Here is a 19,983-nt window from a genome sequence, read left to right on the forward strand (position 1 = left end):
GGCTGCAAATTGTCACTCAGTCTGGTTGCTCAGTCTGGTTGCCCCAAAACAGGAGATGCCTTAAGGATCCTGCCTAGAGAAACTGCATTAGAGTGCTTTGCATCATGCTATAGTGCCCAACTTCATCCAGCCTTTCTTCTACTGTAGCTTCTCCTTGATGACAATGCACTGCTTTTATATATCGAAAACCGTGGGAGCGTTCACGGAGTTAATGGGATTTTATGGATTGAATTTTCAGAGTAAGTGGTCCGTCTGGATGGACACTCATAAGTGAGAAATAATTGGTGTTGGTTTTGGGACATGTGAGAGAGCTCCTCAGTTGAAGAGAGAAAAACTTCTGGTGTTCAGCGTCACTAAGAGCGGGTATTACCAAGGAAGCAGTCTCTGTGATCAGCATAAAAGGGAACATAAGTGACGATTAATTCCTTGCTTAGCTTCTCAATTAGCTGTAATTCAGATTGAAAAGAGCTAAACCCCAAGCCCAGTGTTATCATAACAGGATATTCACACCCAGCATCACAGGATAATTGGTGCATAAATTCCTGTTTGTGTCATTTTCCTAGGCTTTCCTCGCACCTTGTCGTGTTGCCTCACCAACACCTCTTTGGTGCCCATGACTTTCAACCTCCGCGTTCCTGGGGACGGCTCGGGAGAGCCCAGTGTTACCAGTTTTGTTCAGATGTCGGACAACACTCGCCCATCCTGGAGAAAGGGAGCCCAAGGTCACGTCAAGCCAACCGAATTTACCGTAAAGCCCTGCAGAGGGACCATCCGCTCCCAGGGCCTCCTGGATATCCAGGTATGGGGAGAACCCGGCCGTACGTGCCTCAGCAGGTGGAGCTGAAGCTTCACTGATGTATGAGAGGGCTTCAGTGCTGCTAGCATAACGCCTGTAAGATATGTGCATTAGTGTTAGGCTTTTCGTTGGCTGGGTTACTCTGGGACATTTCCGAAGGAGCACCGTTTTGTTTCCAAAATCATAAGCTGAAGGTCTTGTACCGTATAGTCAAGTACAAAAGCCATTCATGTGTTTTTGAGAGCTGCTTGGAGTGATTTCTTTGATTTAAAGGGCAGAGGAAGGATGAGGACAGAAGGTGGCTGTTAAAAAGAGAGATGTCATTATATAAAGCAGTTTGCTTTTCTTCCCGGTCTTATTTCTCCTCTCCTGTTGAGCAGAAGGAGCTGTATTCACTGCAGCGATCTCCAATGGGGACTGAAAAAGCTCTGGCAGCCGTGAACCGCACAGCATCTGCCGGGCCAGGTTTTGCCCTCAGCTTCCCACTGTAAAGCTGAACTCGTTCTGTTCAAGTCAACAGATTTTCCTCTGGATTTATGCTATTGTAGTCGAGATTAAAAATTAGTCCCTTAATTTTAATACAGCGGTGAGTAGAGCATTAGTCTAATTGTGCTTTAATTGAGCTTACATACGCCCTGATAACTGCACGGTGTATTTAACAAAGCAGATATTGTCAGTAGACTCTTATTACTCCCAGAGACTGTGCTCTGCACGTGGACCAGAAGAAGAATTAGGGCAAAATCCTCCCTTTCCTTACTGCGGAACGAGAACCGGAGGACACCCCACATGGACGATGGCTTTTGGGAGTGACAAAGTATTTGATGCTCTTCTCTCCTTCCAGGTCACCCTGTGTTCCAACACTGTGAAGAGATACGAGCTGGCACTGGTGGTGGACGTGGATGGTGTTGGCAAGGAGGTGTTGGCACTGCTTCTCACAGCCAGGTGAGAAGCTCATCCTCTCTCCTCATGCATCCACCACCAGCACGCTGTTTGCTGGCTCCAGCTCCAAACGAGAAGCGTTGCTTAATGAGCTGGTTCTGCCCAGCTAGACAGAACAGCAGCGCTTTGAAAGCAGCCCATGTTGAGAAGCACCTGCGCTCAATGGACAGCCTTTTTCTAAAGGGAACAGTAATTATATTCGTTATTGGCCTGGTTTTTGGTGCTTGAAGTGTAAACAAATTTCCAAAGGGCCGCCTCTCCTTCTTCCCGCAAGTGGTGGACTTGTCCTGGGTTGCGACCAAAATGCAACATGCGTTTGGGACGCAGCGAGCAGCCTGCTGAAAGCTGGTGTCTGGTTCAGTTAACGAAGGCACGTGCAAAGGGGGAAGGGGCTTGGGGCAGGCCTGGTGAGGGGAAAAATAAAGGCAAGATCTTATGGAGGGGAAAAATAGTCCTTGATGTGGAAGGTGAGGTCAGGTTTCTCTGCTTTCCTCTGGTTCTTTTGAGCATTAACGTTCTCAGATTTCAGCCAAAAGTTCTTCTTGCTGCAGCCGGATTCAGCCCTGTCGTGCTGCAGTGGGTGTCAGTTTAACGACAAGAGGGATGCAGTTTCCCTCTCCCAGGCAGAGTTGTCCAGTCAGTGCCTGGGCTGCAATTTTGTAAAATAAATGGGAACAGAATGTGTATGGACTCGTGGGGGTGAAGGACCAAGGTAGCTACAGAAGTGAGGAAAGGGTGATCACCCACCACCTCAGGCAGGTGGTGGCTTGTGCCCTCCATCGCTGGGACAAGTGGCTGAGTTTTCAGGCAGGGCAACAGCGGTGTGGGAGAGGAGGGAGTCGCTTTTACCGAGACGCTGGAGTCTTGTGTTCCCTGAGCCTTGGTGAGCGCTGGTCCTCGGTGGGAAGGCTCCCCCAGAGCTCACGCCTTGCTGGGGCCATTGGGAGGGTCCTTGCAAGCCTCCTGGGGCAAAGGTGCCCATCAGACAAGGCACGTGCTCTGCCTGGGCACTTGGCCCCACCGACAAGCCTCCGCGATGCTGAGACTCAGAGTTTGCCCCTCCTTTGCAAGAGGTTGTTGAATAAAAGTGAATAGAAAGAAGTTAAAGGCAATTTATTGCTGTAGGGGTATTAAATGTCTATTTGACAGTGACAAATGTGTTACGCTCCACTTCACCCTATTCGAGGAGTAAACAAATTCTACATTCTCTCAGTATCTCTAATTCCCTTTTGGTCATCTCTTTGCCTAGATGCGTAGTTCCTCCGCTGCGAGTGCTCAACCCCATGGTGACGTTTGGACGGTGCTTTCTAAAATTCCCTTATTGGCAGATGCTGACCCTTGTGAATGACAGCGATCTTCCAGGCTGCTATGGGGTTCTTCCTCAGGTTTGGCATCCCATCTGCCTCATGCCCTCAAATGTTATCGAGGGGTTTATTAGGAAAAAAAGGGGTTTGGATAAGACCTGGCTGGTTTATATTGCTGAGAACCTAACTGAATATAAACTTTAGGAAGCAGTTAAATAGGAACTTACCTGAATATAAACTTTAGGAGGCAGTTTAAACTCTTTAGCAAGCAGTTTGTGTTCTAGTCTTCGGGGTCTTTTCATGCAGGAGAACTTAGAGGGTCATGAAAAGCTGCTGCGAGGAGGCTGCCAGCACAGAAGTGGGATGCAGCAGCTTTTGGACCCCCTCAGGATGCTAAGCCCATACTAGTCTTGCATCTGGTTTTGTACCTTTCTGCTTTCTCCTAGGGATTTTTAAAAAATGTGTGTGAATTGTTGTTGTGGTAGACGTCAAGGAGTTTAAAGTTTCCTCAAAGGTCACTTTGAAGTTGGGTTTGATTCTGTCCCTGATAGGAGCACCAGGAGGATGCTGCTGTGTGGTACTCCAGCCCCGTGCCGTGTGGGATCATCCAGCCTCGCAGCTCGGTGGAGGTCCCATTTACACTGGAAGTCCAGGTGACGGGAGAGCAGGACGCTGTGGCTCATGTCGCGGTGTTTGGGAGTGACGGATCCCCACTGGTGAGTGCTAGGGGAGATGCGTGCCTTTGGGCGACTCATCTTGGTGCGGCGAAAAGCGTACAGGGACTCTTCCTGGGAGAGCAAGAACTTGTAATATATGGCTGGTGCGGACAAGGAAAGAAGGGATTCATGGCGCGAGCAACAGCTAATGCCTAGAGAAGAGGAAGGATGGTATCCTCTTGGGTGATAAGCTAAGTGTCTGACACAGCATTTAGTTACCGATATGCGAGACGGGGTAACGAGCCCAGGCTGAAACTCAGCACAGTCCCTGGGTCTCATACTGGGTTGTGTTATTAGATGAGCAGCAACTGCTGCTTCATTAGGGCTTTTGTTCAGGAGCGCTATGTAAGAAACCATGCCGAAGTGATGTTTTGTGCAAAGCTGGATCTAAGCTTTTCTGAAAGTCAGGCCCATCATGTCTGAGAAATATCCATCAAATCTCTTTGCCAAAAGCCCCAGCCAAAGACACGCGAGTCTCCACACCGCTTCCATCTGGAGCACAGGGACTTTTTTTCTACCAAGCTTGGAAATGGAAGAGGCAAAGCATTCCTGGAGTAAAGCCTCCTAAAGACGTTGCTTCCATTCTGGCATACACAACAGCAGCAACGACCACAAAATGTAGGCAAGAGAACGTTGTATGTAGTGTCCTGGCTTCATCTAGCTGAAATCTACAACAAATTTAGTTAATTAAACTTTAATTTAAAAAGATATTAACTTTTGAAGCAGCTGTTTTAAAATGTCTTGTCATCTCTCTGAGCGTGAAAGAGGATGTCAGAGGGTTGCTGGGAACCTTAAGCTCTCTGTAACAGAAAGGAAGGCTGACGTTTTGAAAGCGGTCTGAGGGGTTTAAACTTTCATTAAAACGAATGGAAATGGTGCTGCTAAATCCCCTGGATGCCACTGACCGTCTCAACCCAGGCCTTTGCGGATGTGCGTGTAAACCAGCCAACAGGCAGGCCAGGCAACGCAGGCTTTGCAGGGAGGTCTGAAGTTTGACAAAACGGTTGCTCATAAATATAAGGCACGCTTCCTTAAGAAGGAGGGTTTCTCCCCTCCAGAATAACCTAGCTGTTTAACTGTTAGCTTGTTTAACTACAGTGTTCTTGCAAAGCTTTAACCCTTGGGCTAACAATTTATAGTTTCAAACTTTACCTTAATCTTTTCTATTTGGAGATGAATATGTCAATTTTTTGCCCAAAGGGTGAGCATTTCAGCTGGAGAATCCTAGCTGTCCCTAAAGAAACGACTAGCATGAGATTGAGCGAGCGTGCACACCCATTAAGTTGATCTTTAACATGCAGCGTTTATGCTCGGTCGCTGCTAGCACCCAGCGAGCGCTGTTAGAAGCCTCGCTGGCTGTATGAGAGCACAGATGTGAGTTTCTGGCCGTCAGATGACATTCTTTGTATTTTCTATAGGACCACCCTATTGTTTGGGTGGTGTTTCAGTCATTCCCTAGTCCAGAGTTTTCTGGGCTAGCAGGGCAGCTAACCATCTTGTTATACATCCTGCACTGGTGGCAAATCCTACCTGTATGGATCATACGATGCGAATCTGACCTCAGGGGAATCGCTGCAATGTATTCCAATAAAGCAAAATACAAGCTTGCTCTTGTTGTCTTAGGTTATACCGTCTGGAATCGATACCCAGTCTTTACAGAGTTAGGTGAAATATCTTTCACCCAGGTTGCGTAGGGTCCCTCCGCGGGTCTGTTGCCTGGTATTTTGTTTGCCAGTGCCCGCGTGCCAGCTTCAGTTTGGTGTATGTGATCTCCTGCACCAAGGGGCTGGAAAACCCAGCCCTGGGGTTGCCGGTGGGAAGGCAGCCTCCAGAGCCATGGGCAGGGCGTTTGGCAGCTGGCCGCTGTCAGAATAAGCGGTCACTCAAACCACGGCTGTCTGCCAGGGACAGATGCTCTTCATTCCTAAATGATCAAATATGACATTACATGCCCATTGCCAAAGCCAGCAGTGTATGTGTGGCAATATTACTGACGGCAGAGTTGCCATCTCCTTTTACTGCCTTTCCCCGTGTGTCACATTGCCGGTAACGCTGTTGAACAGGGTTTTTCTTGTCCCTTTTAAGACGACTGTAGATGAAGGGGTTTTTTTTTTTTATAAGCCCTTGCCTTGGCAAGGATACATCGTGTTAGTACACACTCTGATTGAAACCAGCTAGCCTGGGCATCCTCCAGATGTTATTCTGCCCATCTCCAAAGGGTTCTGCCCTGCCTGTGCTGCTTCCGCACCGCTGGCACCTGGAGGCAAAGCCAGCCGGCGAGGCACCGCTCTATCCCGCGAGCTTCGGGCAGCATCACCCAGACTGCAGCTCTCCATGCCTCCCTTCTCCCGCAGGGATAAAAGATCCATCATCGTGTATGGCTTCAGTTCCTTATTTTTGAGGTACCAGCCCTGGTACATGATTTTTGGCTCTTCCTTGCATGCCGTCAGGGATGTCAAGGGGTGAGCGTTTCTGGATGCTGCTCCTTCTGGCTGAGTTGGACGGGTGATTCTGACAGCTGTCAATGCCATTTCCTTGGGTCAGACATCATTAAAGGTTTTACATCGTGGAGGCTGGTTTCTTTTGTGGTGAAATCATACTCCGTGCCCTCCAGTGAATCGTACAGCAGCTTGTCAGTGTTGGGAGTTTTATGCGTTCGGATTCTGTTTAAGACTTGGGGAGTTTAGAACTAATGAAATCCGGCCAGACTGGATAAATTCTTATTGTTTTTAATGATGTGAGAGTGTGATTTAGCAAAGGGATGCGTATTCCTTCTCCAATAGTCTGTGCCAGTTCTGCAAGGACAAAACTTTTGGGTCTCAGACCCAAAGAAAAAAATACTGCTTGAATGATGTAATTCATAATTAATGTCGTATTCATATAATACCGGGAATACACATAAGCACAAATCAGAGGCAACTAACTTACACGATCTCTGCTCTTAAGAGCCTGCTTTGCTGCTGACTTGTGCTGGTTTTCACAGGTGTAGCTTTGGGAATGTTAAAGAAGTTACTGCCCCAGCAGCAGGAGTCAGGGAGGGTGGTTTGGGGCGAGATTGAGCAGTAAAAGGAGTGGGAGCAGGCACAGGGCAGAGGAAGGAGAGGGAACAGTCTGGAGGAGGTGTGAAAAAGCAAGCATGGGAAACTGGGTTTCTTTATCCCCCAATAACAGGAGCTTGTGGCTTTCCAATGGGATCTCTCTAGATCCCACACTTGCTCCAGGCCTTCTGCATCAGTGTTACAACACTGAAAACTTCAAACAGCCATAATTATCCCCCAGACTTGGAGTACCCTTAGAGCTGTCTAATCTTCTTAAACTTTCCCTGTTGTTCGGTTTTTTTTTTTGGATCTTTCCTATCTGCTTCCTGGAGCAGAAAATCCATTTAATGAGCATTGGAGAAGGACCGGTTGTCTACGTGCATCCGAGTAAGATCAATTTTGGCACTATCCAAGTTCTACAAGATGCTTCCCGAACTCTCCACCTCTCCAATCAGGCTGTCATCCCTGCATCCTTCTGGGCAGAGATGGTAAGTATCTGTGGGGCTATTTTCCAACAAAAATGACTGGTCCATAGCAGCCTGTGACTTGATTTTTATATGCAACATTTCCATATCGCTATCTGAGAGAGAAAGCAAGATATTCCATCACAATGCAGCAAGAAGAGCCTGGCTCTGGGGGCAGTTTTAGCTGGGGGACCCCTCAGTAAAATAGAGAATTTGCATAGATGTTTGAGCAGAAATGAGTCTGGATCATTTGTACAAGTTCTCCCTTTATTTTGTGGAAGGTATTTAGCTCTGAGAATCATGTTTTTGGAGCTCTGAGGTCAAGAGAACCCTTTGCTCCTGAAAAGGCATGGGTTTCCCTGCGGTTTCCCTTTTACATCTGCATTTGCTTTGCCTCAAACTCCTGCTAACGCTAGAGATGATGGTGTGAGGTCTGTCCTCAAACTGCTCGTGGTGAGGTGAGTTTCACATCTACTGGGGATCAAACCAGCTGGATTGTTGAACAAAAATATACTTGTAAGGGTCTGTGGACTCCGTAGTGTTGCAGAGCATCTCTGGAGACTAGCTGCGGAAAAAGGCTATTAAATTCACGGAGGCTGCCTAGCGCGACAAGCTGCGTAGCAGGAGAGTGTGGCAGGGATGATGGAGCCGGGAAGGACTGGGGTGCTGCGGCTGGGTGGGATGTGCTCCCCACTGGAGGGGGGATCGGGACAGGAAAACAGGGTTTGGAGGAGGTTTGCGCTTCTCTCTGCTAGGTGGGTTGAACTGCTGGGGCTGGTTAACCCAGGCTGAATTTCCCTCTTGCCGCTTTTCTAGCTGTTTCACTCCAGTTTCTGTGCCCAGGAGGGTAAATGTAACCTGAAAGTGGGGGATTCCCAGGGCAGCTTTCTTTGACTCCACAATGAACATCTGCTTTCCATCTCTGCAGAGAGCAAGCCACCTCGGATGGGTAGTACTGGTGTATAAATGGTGGGGTTTGCATGCTTATACCCCAGACTGACCTGCAGAGCTCTGCTCGGGTACTGCCGTCCTGGTGCAATGCCTTCCCTCGCTCCCCTGCGCAGCTTGCCGTGGACCCAGGGGCTTGCAGGGGTGTATCTGCCTCTCCATTGCCTCGGTGCCCTAACTTATGGGATTGGGCGATGAATCCTATCCTGCTTCACTGCAATCTCTGCAAATATTGTGGCTAATCGATAAGTAGAACAATAATCTGAGGTGGTTCAGGGATGGTTTCTTTTCCTGCAGTAAAGCTGGGCTCTGTTGCTCCATAGTCCCGCTTGCTGGCTTCACAGGGTTGAGTTACCCCACGGTGAGCATCTCGGCTTCTCGGGATAGCTGCTGATATCATGGAGGTGTTCAAGGAGGCAGGTGCTGGGAACCTGCTCCATCAGCTGTTTCAACAAGGGCTCTCCAGACTCCTCAGCACCGTGGTGCTGAGCCTGTCTGACGGGAGCAGCACTGCGGCAGGCGAGATGTGCTCGAGCTACTCCCTTGCCCTCCGCAGCTACCTACGTTGGGCTGTTTCGCTGCCTCCGTTGAAGTTTTGCCCTTTGCTGCTGCCTTAGGCTGCCTGGCAGTTTATTGATGGGAAGAAGAGAGGACTGGATAATTTTGGAGATAGAATTTGAGGTGCATTCGGGTGTCAGGGTGAACTGCACGTGTACATCTGAGAGCAGAACTGGCTCCGGCTGTCCCTTAGCCTAGGTGGTGGGTGACTTGGGCATCCTTCATTCACTTGTGCCCCTGAACACAAGTCTTGTGTTCTCTAAGATGCCAAAGCTGCTGCTTTGATTTCCTTCTTGGAGATTGCTGCAGGACAGTGAGCCGTGATTTCCCTGTCTCCCATTTGGTGGCTAATTTCGAAATTGTGACTCTTTGCAGTTAGGCTTATGGATGACGGTCCCCACTTGAAAGAAATAGCTATTGATTGAAATTTTCACAGCAGCATTGGATCAGCAATGTTACAGCACACTGACTGGCAGTTCAACAAACTGAACGAGATTAAATTAAGGGGCAGCGACAGGGCAAGTAAAAGGCTGGTGTCTCGTTCGGAACAGAAGAGGAAAATGCTGTAATGCAGATGGCCACGCTCCCACCTTGGTGGTGTTCCTAACCGTCACGTGCGAATGGCTGTTCCTGTCAACTCCAGCTGTTCTTCTAGCTTGGTGGGAGAAAAGAGCATTATTTGAGCAAGCTGAGATGCTTTTTTGTGGATAACTTCACTTTGGGATAGTGACTTAAGGAATTACCTGGATTAGCCCTCATGCACAGGCTTCCCTGTACCCCTTTTCTCTTCTCCTCTCCGTTGGATGAGTTGTGGGAAGCAGCACTGAGCGTCTCTGCCACCAGAAGGAAATAAATAAAAAACCCTCCAAAGCTGTGCGTTGAGATGTGGGTGTGAAGAGGAGTGTGGGGACTTCCGACCCTAGTGCTCCGGTGGCTTATCCCTGCTTGCCAGGTATCTGCAGGTCTGTCTCCCTTGGGACCGGTGTGTCATCCCATGCTCGTCCAGTGAATCCTGTGTCTGTCTGATGTTCTTTTCCACGCTTTCCCAGCTGCCAGGCAGCCCTGTTAGAGCATCCTCGAGATCCAGCAAGGGGAGGGTTTGCCTTTTTCGTGGGCGGAAAAGACTGGAGGAATAGGTCAACATGAAGGAGCTGCTGCAGCTTAGCTGGGGGCTGATGGGACCTGCTGAAAAAGGTGGCTGTTCTCCTCCTTGCTGCTGCTGTCATCTCCTTTTCCTGTTTCCTTAAGCGTCTGATTTTTGCCATATTGACAAGCGTAAAAGAGTTGTATTGATCGATGGAAGTGTTTGCTCTCCCTGCGGAGAGGAAAAAGCATCTTTCTTTGATCATTCCCTACTTGTTCTTTGCGCTCTGTCTTCTCAAGGATCTTTTACTTGGCTACTGCGAATGACGTCCCTCGGCATCACGGAAGGCAGCTGCATATCACGCCTGTGTGATCAGGAAAGAAAAGACAGGCCTAGGGTGTAATTTTTGTTAACCAGTGGCAGCTTTCTTCTGCCTGCATAACCACCGTGCTGGGTCTGTTACGTGCTACCGCAGGGAGGCAAACGGTGGTTTCCCGGTGCCTTGGAATGAGGGAGGAGAGAGAGAAAACCTTTCTTGGGACTACTTCTTCTAGGGATGGTGCTCTGGTTCCTAATTTGGGGTCCTGTGTCCTTTGACCTGATCCTTGACCTCCCTAATCCAGAGCCCTGTGCTCCTGACGGAGCTCGCTGCCGCCTGCTTTCCAGCAGCGGCCGTACAGCCAGACGGGTTGTGGTCCTCAGGAGAGTGCCCGGCGAGCAGATCCCCTTCCCCGTTCCCGGGGATGAGCTGCCATCGGATTCAACTGGAGCCGGCATTGCAGAAGAGACAAGGTTTTATTTATTTAAACAGTTACAGCTTTTTTTTTTTTAATCTTCTCACTGGGATTCACTGGAGAAAATCAACTGATTTTTCAGGCAGTGTATAAAGGCTCTTGGTCAAACTTGGTGTAAGCAAGGAGAGGATGCACAGTTCCCATTCACATACTTGCGTCTCTCCTCATTAGTGCAGGATTTGTTTCATTGCTTAATTTCATTGCTTATTATCTCAAGCTTTTGACGACATTCCCTTTATTAAAGAAACAGCCATATGGAGAGACAGCAAAACATGGAGATAAACGTAAAACCAGTGCCGATAAAGGGATGCTGCTTTAGCGATTCTGTTTCTTCTTCTGGCTGATCGGCGATTTTGTTGTTATCTGAGCAAATTGTGCAGGCTGCGGGGAGGGAAGGCTTTGAAATGTTGGCATTGTTCGTAGCTCTCTCCAGCTGCTCTCACTGAAGTCAGAGCAGACTTGAACTGGCAGGAGGGTGGGTTTTAAATCTACTGTAAATTCCTGCCCCCCCCTCCCCCCCGCCTCCCCCAAGCATCGGAATAATTAGCCAGCCCGTCAGTGTTTGCTCGTAGCGAGACCCAGGCAGACAGTGCCATGCCCTTCAAATGATATCTGCAATGCTATTTAGAAATGAGTGTTAAATTAACTTTCCAGGGTATGGGCAGCATTGGCCCGGAATATGTGGTCTCTTCCAAGGTGAGCAGAGCTTTTGAAGATAAGGTGCATAGGCTTAACTCTTTCCAGAGCTGTTCCACCAGAGCTTCATGGTGCTCTGAAAGCTCACCTTTAGACTTAAACTATTGGTTTGGTTTTTAAAGGCTGTGTTTTGCTAATACAGCAGTACCAGTTTGCTGACTTCCACCCAGTTTGGTCTTGTCAGAGCTGGACCATGCCTGGAAAGTCATGAACAGGAGTCAGGGCCAGGAGCGTCCAGTCTTGTGCTGGTGACCAGTTGGATGAAAACCTGAGGAAGGTGGAAGGCTGTGTCCCTCCCAGTGTCGCACAGCCTTAGGTCCAGGGCATGTGGCCCTTAAAAAGAGGAGCAGAGGTTTGGAGGAGACCTTGGAAAAGGTGCCTGGAACCTGGCCCCAGGGAACAGTTTGAGGGTTTTTTTTTATCAAGTCAGGTATCTTATATGAGTTCATGCCCTTTCAAAATTGCTGTATTTTAGTAATTGAAAAAAATGTTATTCTGCTCGTCTAGGGAAACTAAGCTCGTCGTCTTGTACTGCACCCATTGCCCAACTGAATTAAAGAAGGGTAGAAGTCTTCAAGGCAATCATGTTCCTCCAAGCAAGAGTGACTCAGTGGAGTGCTTTTCCCAAAGGAAAAGCCGGAGGAGTTTGGTTATTAAATGTTGTGCATGGCCGCAGCCGGCCGAGCCGTGCCCATGCCCTGGCTGGTGAACCCCCATGCGCAGAGCGGTGGCACTGGTGTCCCCAGCCCAGCGGGGAGGGCAGATGGGAGCTGGAGGGGTGAGCTGTGGACAGGGGACGCAGATGAAGACAAGCTTCGTTAGCTCACTCAGCAGTCTGCTATTAGCTGAACCAAGTGTGACAAATTAGGCTCCATTGTCAGTGGCACATGTTAATTTTTTTTTTTTTTTTACTGGCTTTAGAGGCTGTGCCTCTTCATTTCATAAAACATCCCCTTGATGATGCTCTGGGGCAGAGGCTGAACCAAGGCGGTCCCCACACTTTTGCCGAGGAGATGCTGGTGCTGAGGTGGCAGGAGGAGGCTGGTTGTTGGTGGGAGCATCTAGCCAGCCTCACGCTCTGATCTCCACCTCCTCCGGGGCGCGGGTGCTTTTGAGCTGTTTTCTGCCACTGGCAGTTTGTGCGGATAAAGAGTAGCTTTGAAATGAAGAACACAGGGTCTCCCACCTCGGGACTGCTAAAAACACCTGGGACAAGGCTCTGTGCACAACTGATGGAGGATGGGGTTTTATTTCCCCTTCACGTGCAACCTCGGTGAGGAGCGATGGGTCAGCCTGACAAGGTGTGAGTGCTCTCTCACTGGAGCCACGGCTTGGTAAAGTAGAGCTGCATTTTTAATATTGAGTTCTGCTTCCTCTTTCACTTGTGCAAGGCCAGAATGACCAGACCGCTTTAATTAGCTAGCTTTAAGTAGCTTCAAGAGAACTGAGCGTGGTGGCTCCTCAGTCGCCCCTCAGGGCAGCCACCCATCCAGCTCTCAGACGCACGCTGGTGTCCCTTATAACCAAATTTTGGCAGCTCTTATTCACAATGGAAATCTGTCCTGGGAGAAGCTAATGAGCTCAGCATTGAACTTCTCGATTAAGTGATTGATCCCTACCCTTGCCTAGCACTCAGGGACGCTGATGTCCAATAGTGCAAGCTCCTACAGGGACAAAAATAGCCACCGTCTTTGTCTATCCAGCGCAGACAGCTATTGCATCATTTTTCAGAGCGTTCAGGGATAAGCAAGTAGCAGGGATGTTATCAGAAGTTAGATCTTGGTCTCTAAAGTGCTGGAGTTTTTTAGCATGGCTCCAAGAGATTTCTCGTCTCCGGGACACGGCCTGGATGGGGTGTAGGCGGAAGCTGACCTAGAAACCTGAGTGAGTCTGGCCCGGCGGAGCCTTTTGGTCCTGGCAGGTCTCCCGTTCAGTGCTGCCCCTTGGACCCACACCAAATGCTAACTGAAGGAACGAGGACGCGATGCAAATGGCGCTCCTCCGGAGTGGGCTGTTGGCCTGGCAGGGCATGGCGGGTCTGTGCTGGGTCACCCTGGGAAATTCAAAGTCTGGCTCCATCAAGACAACCTATCATTTTTCCTCAGTCGTGTTTTCTTGGGTACAATTTCCCGCCTGGTTTGTTGCCAGCCTTTGATAAATGAGCTTTGTCAGATAGCAGACTTGCAGCTTCACCTCTGGAGCAGAGCTATCAGGTCTCCTTTTCAAGCGAGCTACCCTGCGTCAGCACGAATCAGAGGAAAAGTTGTACATTAATGTGAATGAAAACCTCGCACCCGCCGGCTCGGTACGAACACGTCGGGTAGCCCTTGGCTGATGGCAGCCCAGTGGGTGCCTCTGAGGCTGGTGATCAGCTACGCACGGGATGCAGGGACAGCAGAAGAGGGTGGGGGGGGATCCTATGTGGTGAGTGAGGTCAGTCTTCTCTTGTCTATCTGCCTGGGGTTGCGTGCATCACTGGCCTTTGAGAGGAAAGTGAATTTGGTGCTGATTTTTTGATGGTTTCAGGAGTTTCAATGACTGCAGTCTCTCTGGGTAAGCAGGTAGAGCTCTGCTGACAGTTTTTCCTTTGTTTGCCATCTTCCAGTCTAGCTGGATGCCCTGAGTTCAGCCTGGTTTTCAAGCACTGCAGCTCCTCCGCAAGCAAGGAGTGTCAGGGGTGCAGAAAACAAAGCAATAATTAGCCAGACCTCAAAGGGAATATAAGAATATTCCCTAACAGAGTATAAGGTCCCAAACCAGAGGAGTGGAGAGTAGGTTGCAGGTAGTAATGAATGCGGAAGGTGTAAGAGAGGAAAAGAGCCTAGCCTGGTCCTCATGGAGAAGCAGAGCCCCTGTGTTTACCCTGTGCCGACTACCTTCCTCCATCCCGGTCTCATCTTGCTTTTTTTAAGACTTTCTCGTGCAGCTCTAGAGGACAAATGAAATGGAACTGAGTTTATTAATTTTGCCAGCGCCTGGAATAGTTTTGTTGCCTTTGGCGTGCTCCATCCCGGGATGCAGGCGTGCAGCCCTGACCCGCTCTCCACGCAGGGCGCAGTCAGCCTAAGGAGTTATCGTAGCTGGGGCACCTGCACACGCCGCTGGGACCCTGAATGCTCAGCAAGTTATTGCTTCCCTGGCCTCCAGCTAGTCTCACCCTCGTTAGCAGAGGTTGTTTTGGGGGGTAAAATGCTTTCCATGACTTTGAAGTGCTGCTTGGTTTTCTGATGCTCTTCTCCCCTGGGCTGGCTGGTGTCCTGTTAGAGCTCAGTGCTGCCAGCCTGACGAAGAACTTCACCTGGATCAGGCACTTGCTTGTATCCTGTCAGGCCTCCAAGCACATCGTTGCTTTCTATTAAAAAAAGGAAAAAACCTCTTCTCTTACAATATTGCAGTGTTCTGGGTGAGTAGTGCCTGCTGTCCCAAACACAGCACTGAACTGTGGGGTGCAGGTACCACCACCACCGTGATGGACGCTTCGAAGCCGTACATCTACATCGCCGTGCACTTTGTGCTGGCCAGGGAGCACTGCGTGCATTTCTCTTTGTCTGCCGCAAGGTTGCTCCCTGTGAATGTGGTTTTAGATGGACCGAGGGTCCAGCACCCTTATTGCCCCATCCGTAGAGGGAGGTCCATGAGAAACCAGAGGAGGAGAGTGCTTGGGAAGCCCGGGCCGTGCCCACAGGGAAGACGTCTTGCAGTTTTCTTTCTATTTATTTCCTTACTGCCCTGCTGTAAACATTTATAGCTGAACTTTCCAAAGCCGAGGACAGTGGGGCACCTTGCTGCAGCTGATGATCAGTGGGAACCGAACGCTTCAGTCCTTCAGGGGCTGTTGAGGAGCACTGCCCTACACTTGAGAAAGACGACTTTGGTGTTGGGGTTTTGATCAATTGGTTTTGCAGCGTTGTTCTTCAGGCTCCCAGCAGTATCCCCAAGCCATTTGGCTGCCGCGGTGGGATTTGAGCAGTCCTGGCTTCCTCTGGCCTTGAGCCTTCATGCAAACCTGGCCACCGTTGTCGGGAAGCCAGGAGAGAAAAAGTAGCTTCCCTTGGTGCGCACTCCAAAAGAGAGAGTGGAGGGGGAATAGCCTTCTCCTAAGGATGAACATCCCTTGGGTTGGGCAGAACTGGGTTAATGAAGTGGGTCTGTTGAAGGAGGGTAAAATACAGGTTGTATAAGCTCCTGCGTAGTTGCTGTTGCTGACAGCCGGCTGAACATGAGCCGGCAGTGTGCCCAGGTGGCCAAGGAGGCCAACGGCATCCTGGCCTGTATCAGAACTAGTGTGGCCAGCAGGAGTAGGGAGGTGATCGTGCCCCTGTAACTCGGCCCTGGTGAGGCCGCACCTCGAATCCTGTGTTCAGTTTTGGGCCCCTCACTCCAAGAAGGACATTGAGGGGCTGGAGCGTGTCCAGAGAAGGGCAACGACGCTGGTGAAGGGCCTGGAGCACAAGTCTGATGAGGAGCGGCTGAGGGAACTGGGGCTGTTTAGCCTGGAGAAGAGGAGGCTGAGGGGAGACCTCATCGCGCTCTACAACTCCCTGAAAGGAGGTTGTAGCGAGGTGGGGGTCGGGCTCTTCTCCCAAGTAACCAGCGACAGGACGAGAGGAAATGGCCTCACGCTGCACCAGGGGAGGTTTAGACTGGACATTAGGAAAAATTTCTTCACTGAAAGAGTGGTCAGGCCTTGGAACAGGCTGCCCAGGGAAGTGGTGGAGTCCCCATCCCTGGAGGTATTTAAAAGACGTGTAGATGAGGCGCTTAGGGACATGGTTTAGTGGGCATGGTGGGGTTGGGTTGACGGTTGGACTTGATGATCTTAGAGGTCTTTTCCAACCTTAATGATTCTATGATTCCAGACACTGTAGCTTAGATTTAGGAAAATTAAGCCTCTATGTTTTTTACCCTCATGTCTTTAGTCCTTCCTTTTCCTGCACCCCACAAGAGACCACGGTCTGTGGTTTCCATCCTAAGTTACTGTTTGCTTTGTCTTACAGGCTGACAAATGCTCGCGCTGGAGGATTGAACCCAGTAAAGGAGTGATCCCGCCTGAGACCGAGGTGTCTGTGACTGTCATAGCAAACTTGGACGACACTGAGAAATTCAAGGACGAGGTGAACCTGTTCATAGAGAACAGCCATACCTCCGTCATCCCTGTCCGGGCTGTCGGCGTCGGCACCACGATCGTCACTGACAAACCCTTTGCTCCGGAGCTCAACTTGGGACCCCACTTCAGGTAGGGGGTATCTCTCAGCTCCCACTTTTCCCGTGGGCTCAGCAAGGAGGAGTTCTGCTGTAGTCCTTCAGGCTAGTTCTCCTTCAGTGCTCAAGGTCCTGGCTCTGTTGCACTGAAGCCACAGGAATTCCTTTAGAAACATTTTATGGCCATTTGAAAGTCGTTAGATACCCTCAAAAGCCACCAAAATGGAAACCAGTTGCTTAATTGTCACTGAATTGCCCTTAGTTACAATACAGTTATTTCCTCACTTCATCAAATAAAGATATGGAGGAAAACAGCAGGCTGCAAAACGCTGCATTACAAGTATGAACTATTTCCCTCTGCAATAACATTGCTTGCTTTTCCCCTCACTATGGAGTATCATCTCGCAACAGCGGAAAACCTTGGCGGTAGCTTGTTAGCAACTCCTCGACAAAATTAATGGTGCTGTTTTATTTCCCCTCTGCCCTGGAGTCCTGGAGGAGCAGCAGAATTTCTTTGCCCTGTCTCGTTCCTCAGTTCACTTGTCTTCCCCGTTTTCCCTGCCGGGCTGCTCTTTATGAGATGTACTCACTCTTTCCTCGTTTCTCCTGCCCGCTTTCCTCGCCGTCTCCTCCGTCAATGCCGCAGCAGCATCCCGAGGCACGGGCAAGCTAGGGTGGCTGTGGGAACAGCTCTGGAAGGGAGAGGAGGAGAAGTCTGCTTGAGGTTGGGCAGGATGAATTGAGAGTGTTAATTGAAAGAGCTTAGCTCAGAGGAGGGGATTAACTGATCCTAATGCGGGTGTCTCAAACCAGGCATGTTCTTAAAAATGGGAGAAAAATAAGCCTTTTCAAAGTGCTGTTTGCCTTGCATTGGAGACCTCTTGGGACGAGAAGAATAGTCTTCTCGAGGTGCCTGTTCCTTTCCCTGGCTGCAAAGAGGGTCCACAGTCCTCCGATACCTAAATTTTGGAGTAGAAAGAGCAGATTAATCCTACCTTAAGCATTTAGGATAGATTTTGGGGGTTTAAATATGCACCCACAAGCCATCCACCTAAGCAGGGACATGGTAGGGAGGTTGGTGCTTGTCCAGTGTTTCCTGTGCTCTGTGCAGCCACAAGTCAGCTACACAGCGCAGGGGACAACATCAGCGTGGTTCATGTCATCGTCCTCTGCCCCCCTTCACGTCCTCGCCTGCAGGCTGTTTGGAGTTGTGGCCATTGCTGTCGGCTGCAGAGCTGCTGCCGGGTGAGCTGAGGTGGGACCCAGGGGACATCTCAGATGAGTTGGGCTTTCCCAGAGCCACAAATTCTGCATCTGCCCAGAGCTGCTCCAAGGTTTCGGCTGTTGCTGTCCGCAACATAAACCATTTCGTACTAAACTTGTGTACGTCATTTTTTAGCAGTCTGTTTCAAGGACTAGTTTGTTCTATACTGTCACTTCTGTAGTTAGCTGCTTACAGCACACATGCATTTTGTAAGCCGCATGTTCTGTACCTTTCAAAAAGACAATAACTCTTCCAGGAACAATTCATTTCCTGATCACGCTCAGATTTATAGAGGGTAAAATAATTGCTCCAGACTAGCCTGCAGTTAGTGTTTCTTTACATGAAGGAATCAATTTCCATTGAATATTCATTTTGGTTTATACCTAGCTCTAGTTATTAATCTCTTCTTGTTGCTCCATTCCCTCAGCAGCTAGACCCGATCTTGCTGCCGTGTTCATAGCAGGGAAACTTCTGTTGATCCTACGTTCTCAATGCATTTATCTTCCTAAAACACACAACCAGCTGCACTGTTCAGGCAAAGGGTGATATGCTGGGGGCGATGAGGGTTGTTGGATGCTCCCTAAGGGATGGGGGGATGAAGGGGATAACATGGGTGCCAGGGCAGGGGCACCACCAGCGAGGCAAGTGGTGCCCAGATCACCAGATAAGTTTATACCCTGCGGCTCCCCAGTAGCATCTTCAGAGTAAAGCCATCTGAGGCAGCAGCTCCCAAGGGGAAGGTGAAACGGCAGCGAAGCTGTTCCTCCATCCATTCGCAGCCGGGACAGGCCAGCTCAGCGTCTGACGCAGTGAGACCTGCAGGAAGCACCTTGGAAAAATGCTCTGATTATTGAGCGCCAAAGGCTGGTGATGCTCTGTCTGCAGCAACTCAGATGATGTTTGTATTGGGTCTGGCCGAGACGGAGTTAATTTTCCCCGTAGCAGCCCTCATGGTGCTGTACTTCACGTTGGTAGCTAGAAAGGTGTTGATAACACACCAGGGTTTTGGCCCCTGCTGAGCAGAGGCTGTCTCTCCCACATTGCCCCCTCACCAGTAGGCTGGGGGTGGGCAAGATCTTGGGAGGGGACACAGCCGGGACAGCTGACCCAATCTGACCAAAGGGATATCCCATCCCATGTGGCGTCTGCTCAGCAAGAAAAGCTAAGAGAAAGGAGGAGGCGGCTGGGGCATTCGTTATTGTGACATTTGTCTTCTGGAGCAACCGCTATGTGTACTGAAGCCCTACTTCCCGGGAAGTAGAGAATAATCTTCTGCTTTCCTCTGCTTCCACGTGCATCCTTTTGCTTTATTAAACTGCCTTTATCTTGGCCCACAGGGTTTTTTCCATCTTATTTTCTCCCCTCCCTCCTGTCATGCTGAGGCAGGGAGCGATAGAGCGGCTTGGTGGGCACCTGGCATCCAGCCAAGGTCAACCCACCACAATGTTCTTCATGAAGTTTTTCCTTGCTGTATGCAAACAGACCAGCTGCTGGATGGTGATAAACTTAAGGGCAACCAAGGTCTGGCTCTTGCTGTAGCTTTGAGCTAGGTCAGCCTTTTTGGAGGTGGTTTTATTGCTGAGTGTGCAGTCAGGTAACGCCATCAGGGTGCTGAAGCTGGGTGACGGCTGGGAGATGGCAGCTCCCATGATATTTTCCATCTCTGCTTCTCTTCTAGCCTGGATCCTTGCTGTTACCACTTCAAGATAACGAACAAAGGACGGCGCACCCATCAGCTCTATTGGACAACGGAAGGTTTTGCCCCATTTCGCCAGCGTGATCATCTCCCTGCCATCAGTAACACCAAGGGCAAAGATTCCTCCCAGAACCCCAAACCTGCCTGCCCTGTGTTTAAGCTTCGACCGCTGAGGATGGAGCTGATGCCGGGCAAGACTATGGAGATGGTGCTGGAAGGTTCCTCCAGCACTCCACAGGTGAGGTCCCCCACGAGGGCTGAGCCTTTCCCATCAGATCACTTTAATGGGACTTCTTTTGCAGCCCCTTGACATTTGCCTCAGAAAACGAGCAAGAGCTTTCAAGAAACTGTTTTAACGCCACAAGTTGCCATGGCAGCACCAGTTGCTTTCCTTGCTGGCCACCATCCGTTGCTAAGGCTTTTTCGTGTTTCTATAGCTACCATAAGCCCGACTTGCTGATACCAAAATACGGGCTGAAGGAAG

The 19,983-nt window shown here is 49.8% G+C and overlaps 1 protein-coding gene across 1 annotated transcript in view; it reads left to right on the forward strand.

Annotated features, from left to right (window-relative positions):
- Positions 1 to 19,983, forward strand: part of LOC104077114 (hydrocephalus-inducing protein homolog) — a gene marked incomplete at both ends in the record, with an annotated part of 100,529 nt that overhangs the window by 58,707 nt on the left and 21,839 nt on the right. The window contains 7 exons of the mRNA XM_009578232.1: positions 564 to 799; positions 1,638 to 1,738; positions 2,985 to 3,120; positions 3,591 to 3,755; positions 7,129 to 7,281; positions 16,335 to 16,573; positions 19,482 to 19,737. Coding sequence (XP_009576527.1) covers positions 564 to 799; positions 1,638 to 1,738; positions 2,985 to 3,120; positions 3,591 to 3,755; positions 7,129 to 7,281; positions 16,335 to 16,573; positions 19,482 to 19,737 — 1,286 coding nt within the window. The remainder of the gene's footprint in view (positions 1 to 563; positions 800 to 1,637; positions 1,739 to 2,984; positions 3,121 to 3,590; positions 3,756 to 7,128; positions 7,282 to 16,334; positions 16,574 to 19,481; positions 19,738 to 19,983) is intronic.

This window comes from Fulmarus glacialis, unplaced genomic scaffold, assembly GCF_000690835.1.
Source record: "Fulmarus glacialis isolate BGI_N327 unplaced genomic scaffold, ASM69083v1 scaffold4595, whole genome shotgun sequence".
NCBI lineage: Eukaryota > Metazoa > Chordata > Aves > Procellariiformes > Procellariidae > Fulmarus > Fulmarus glacialis.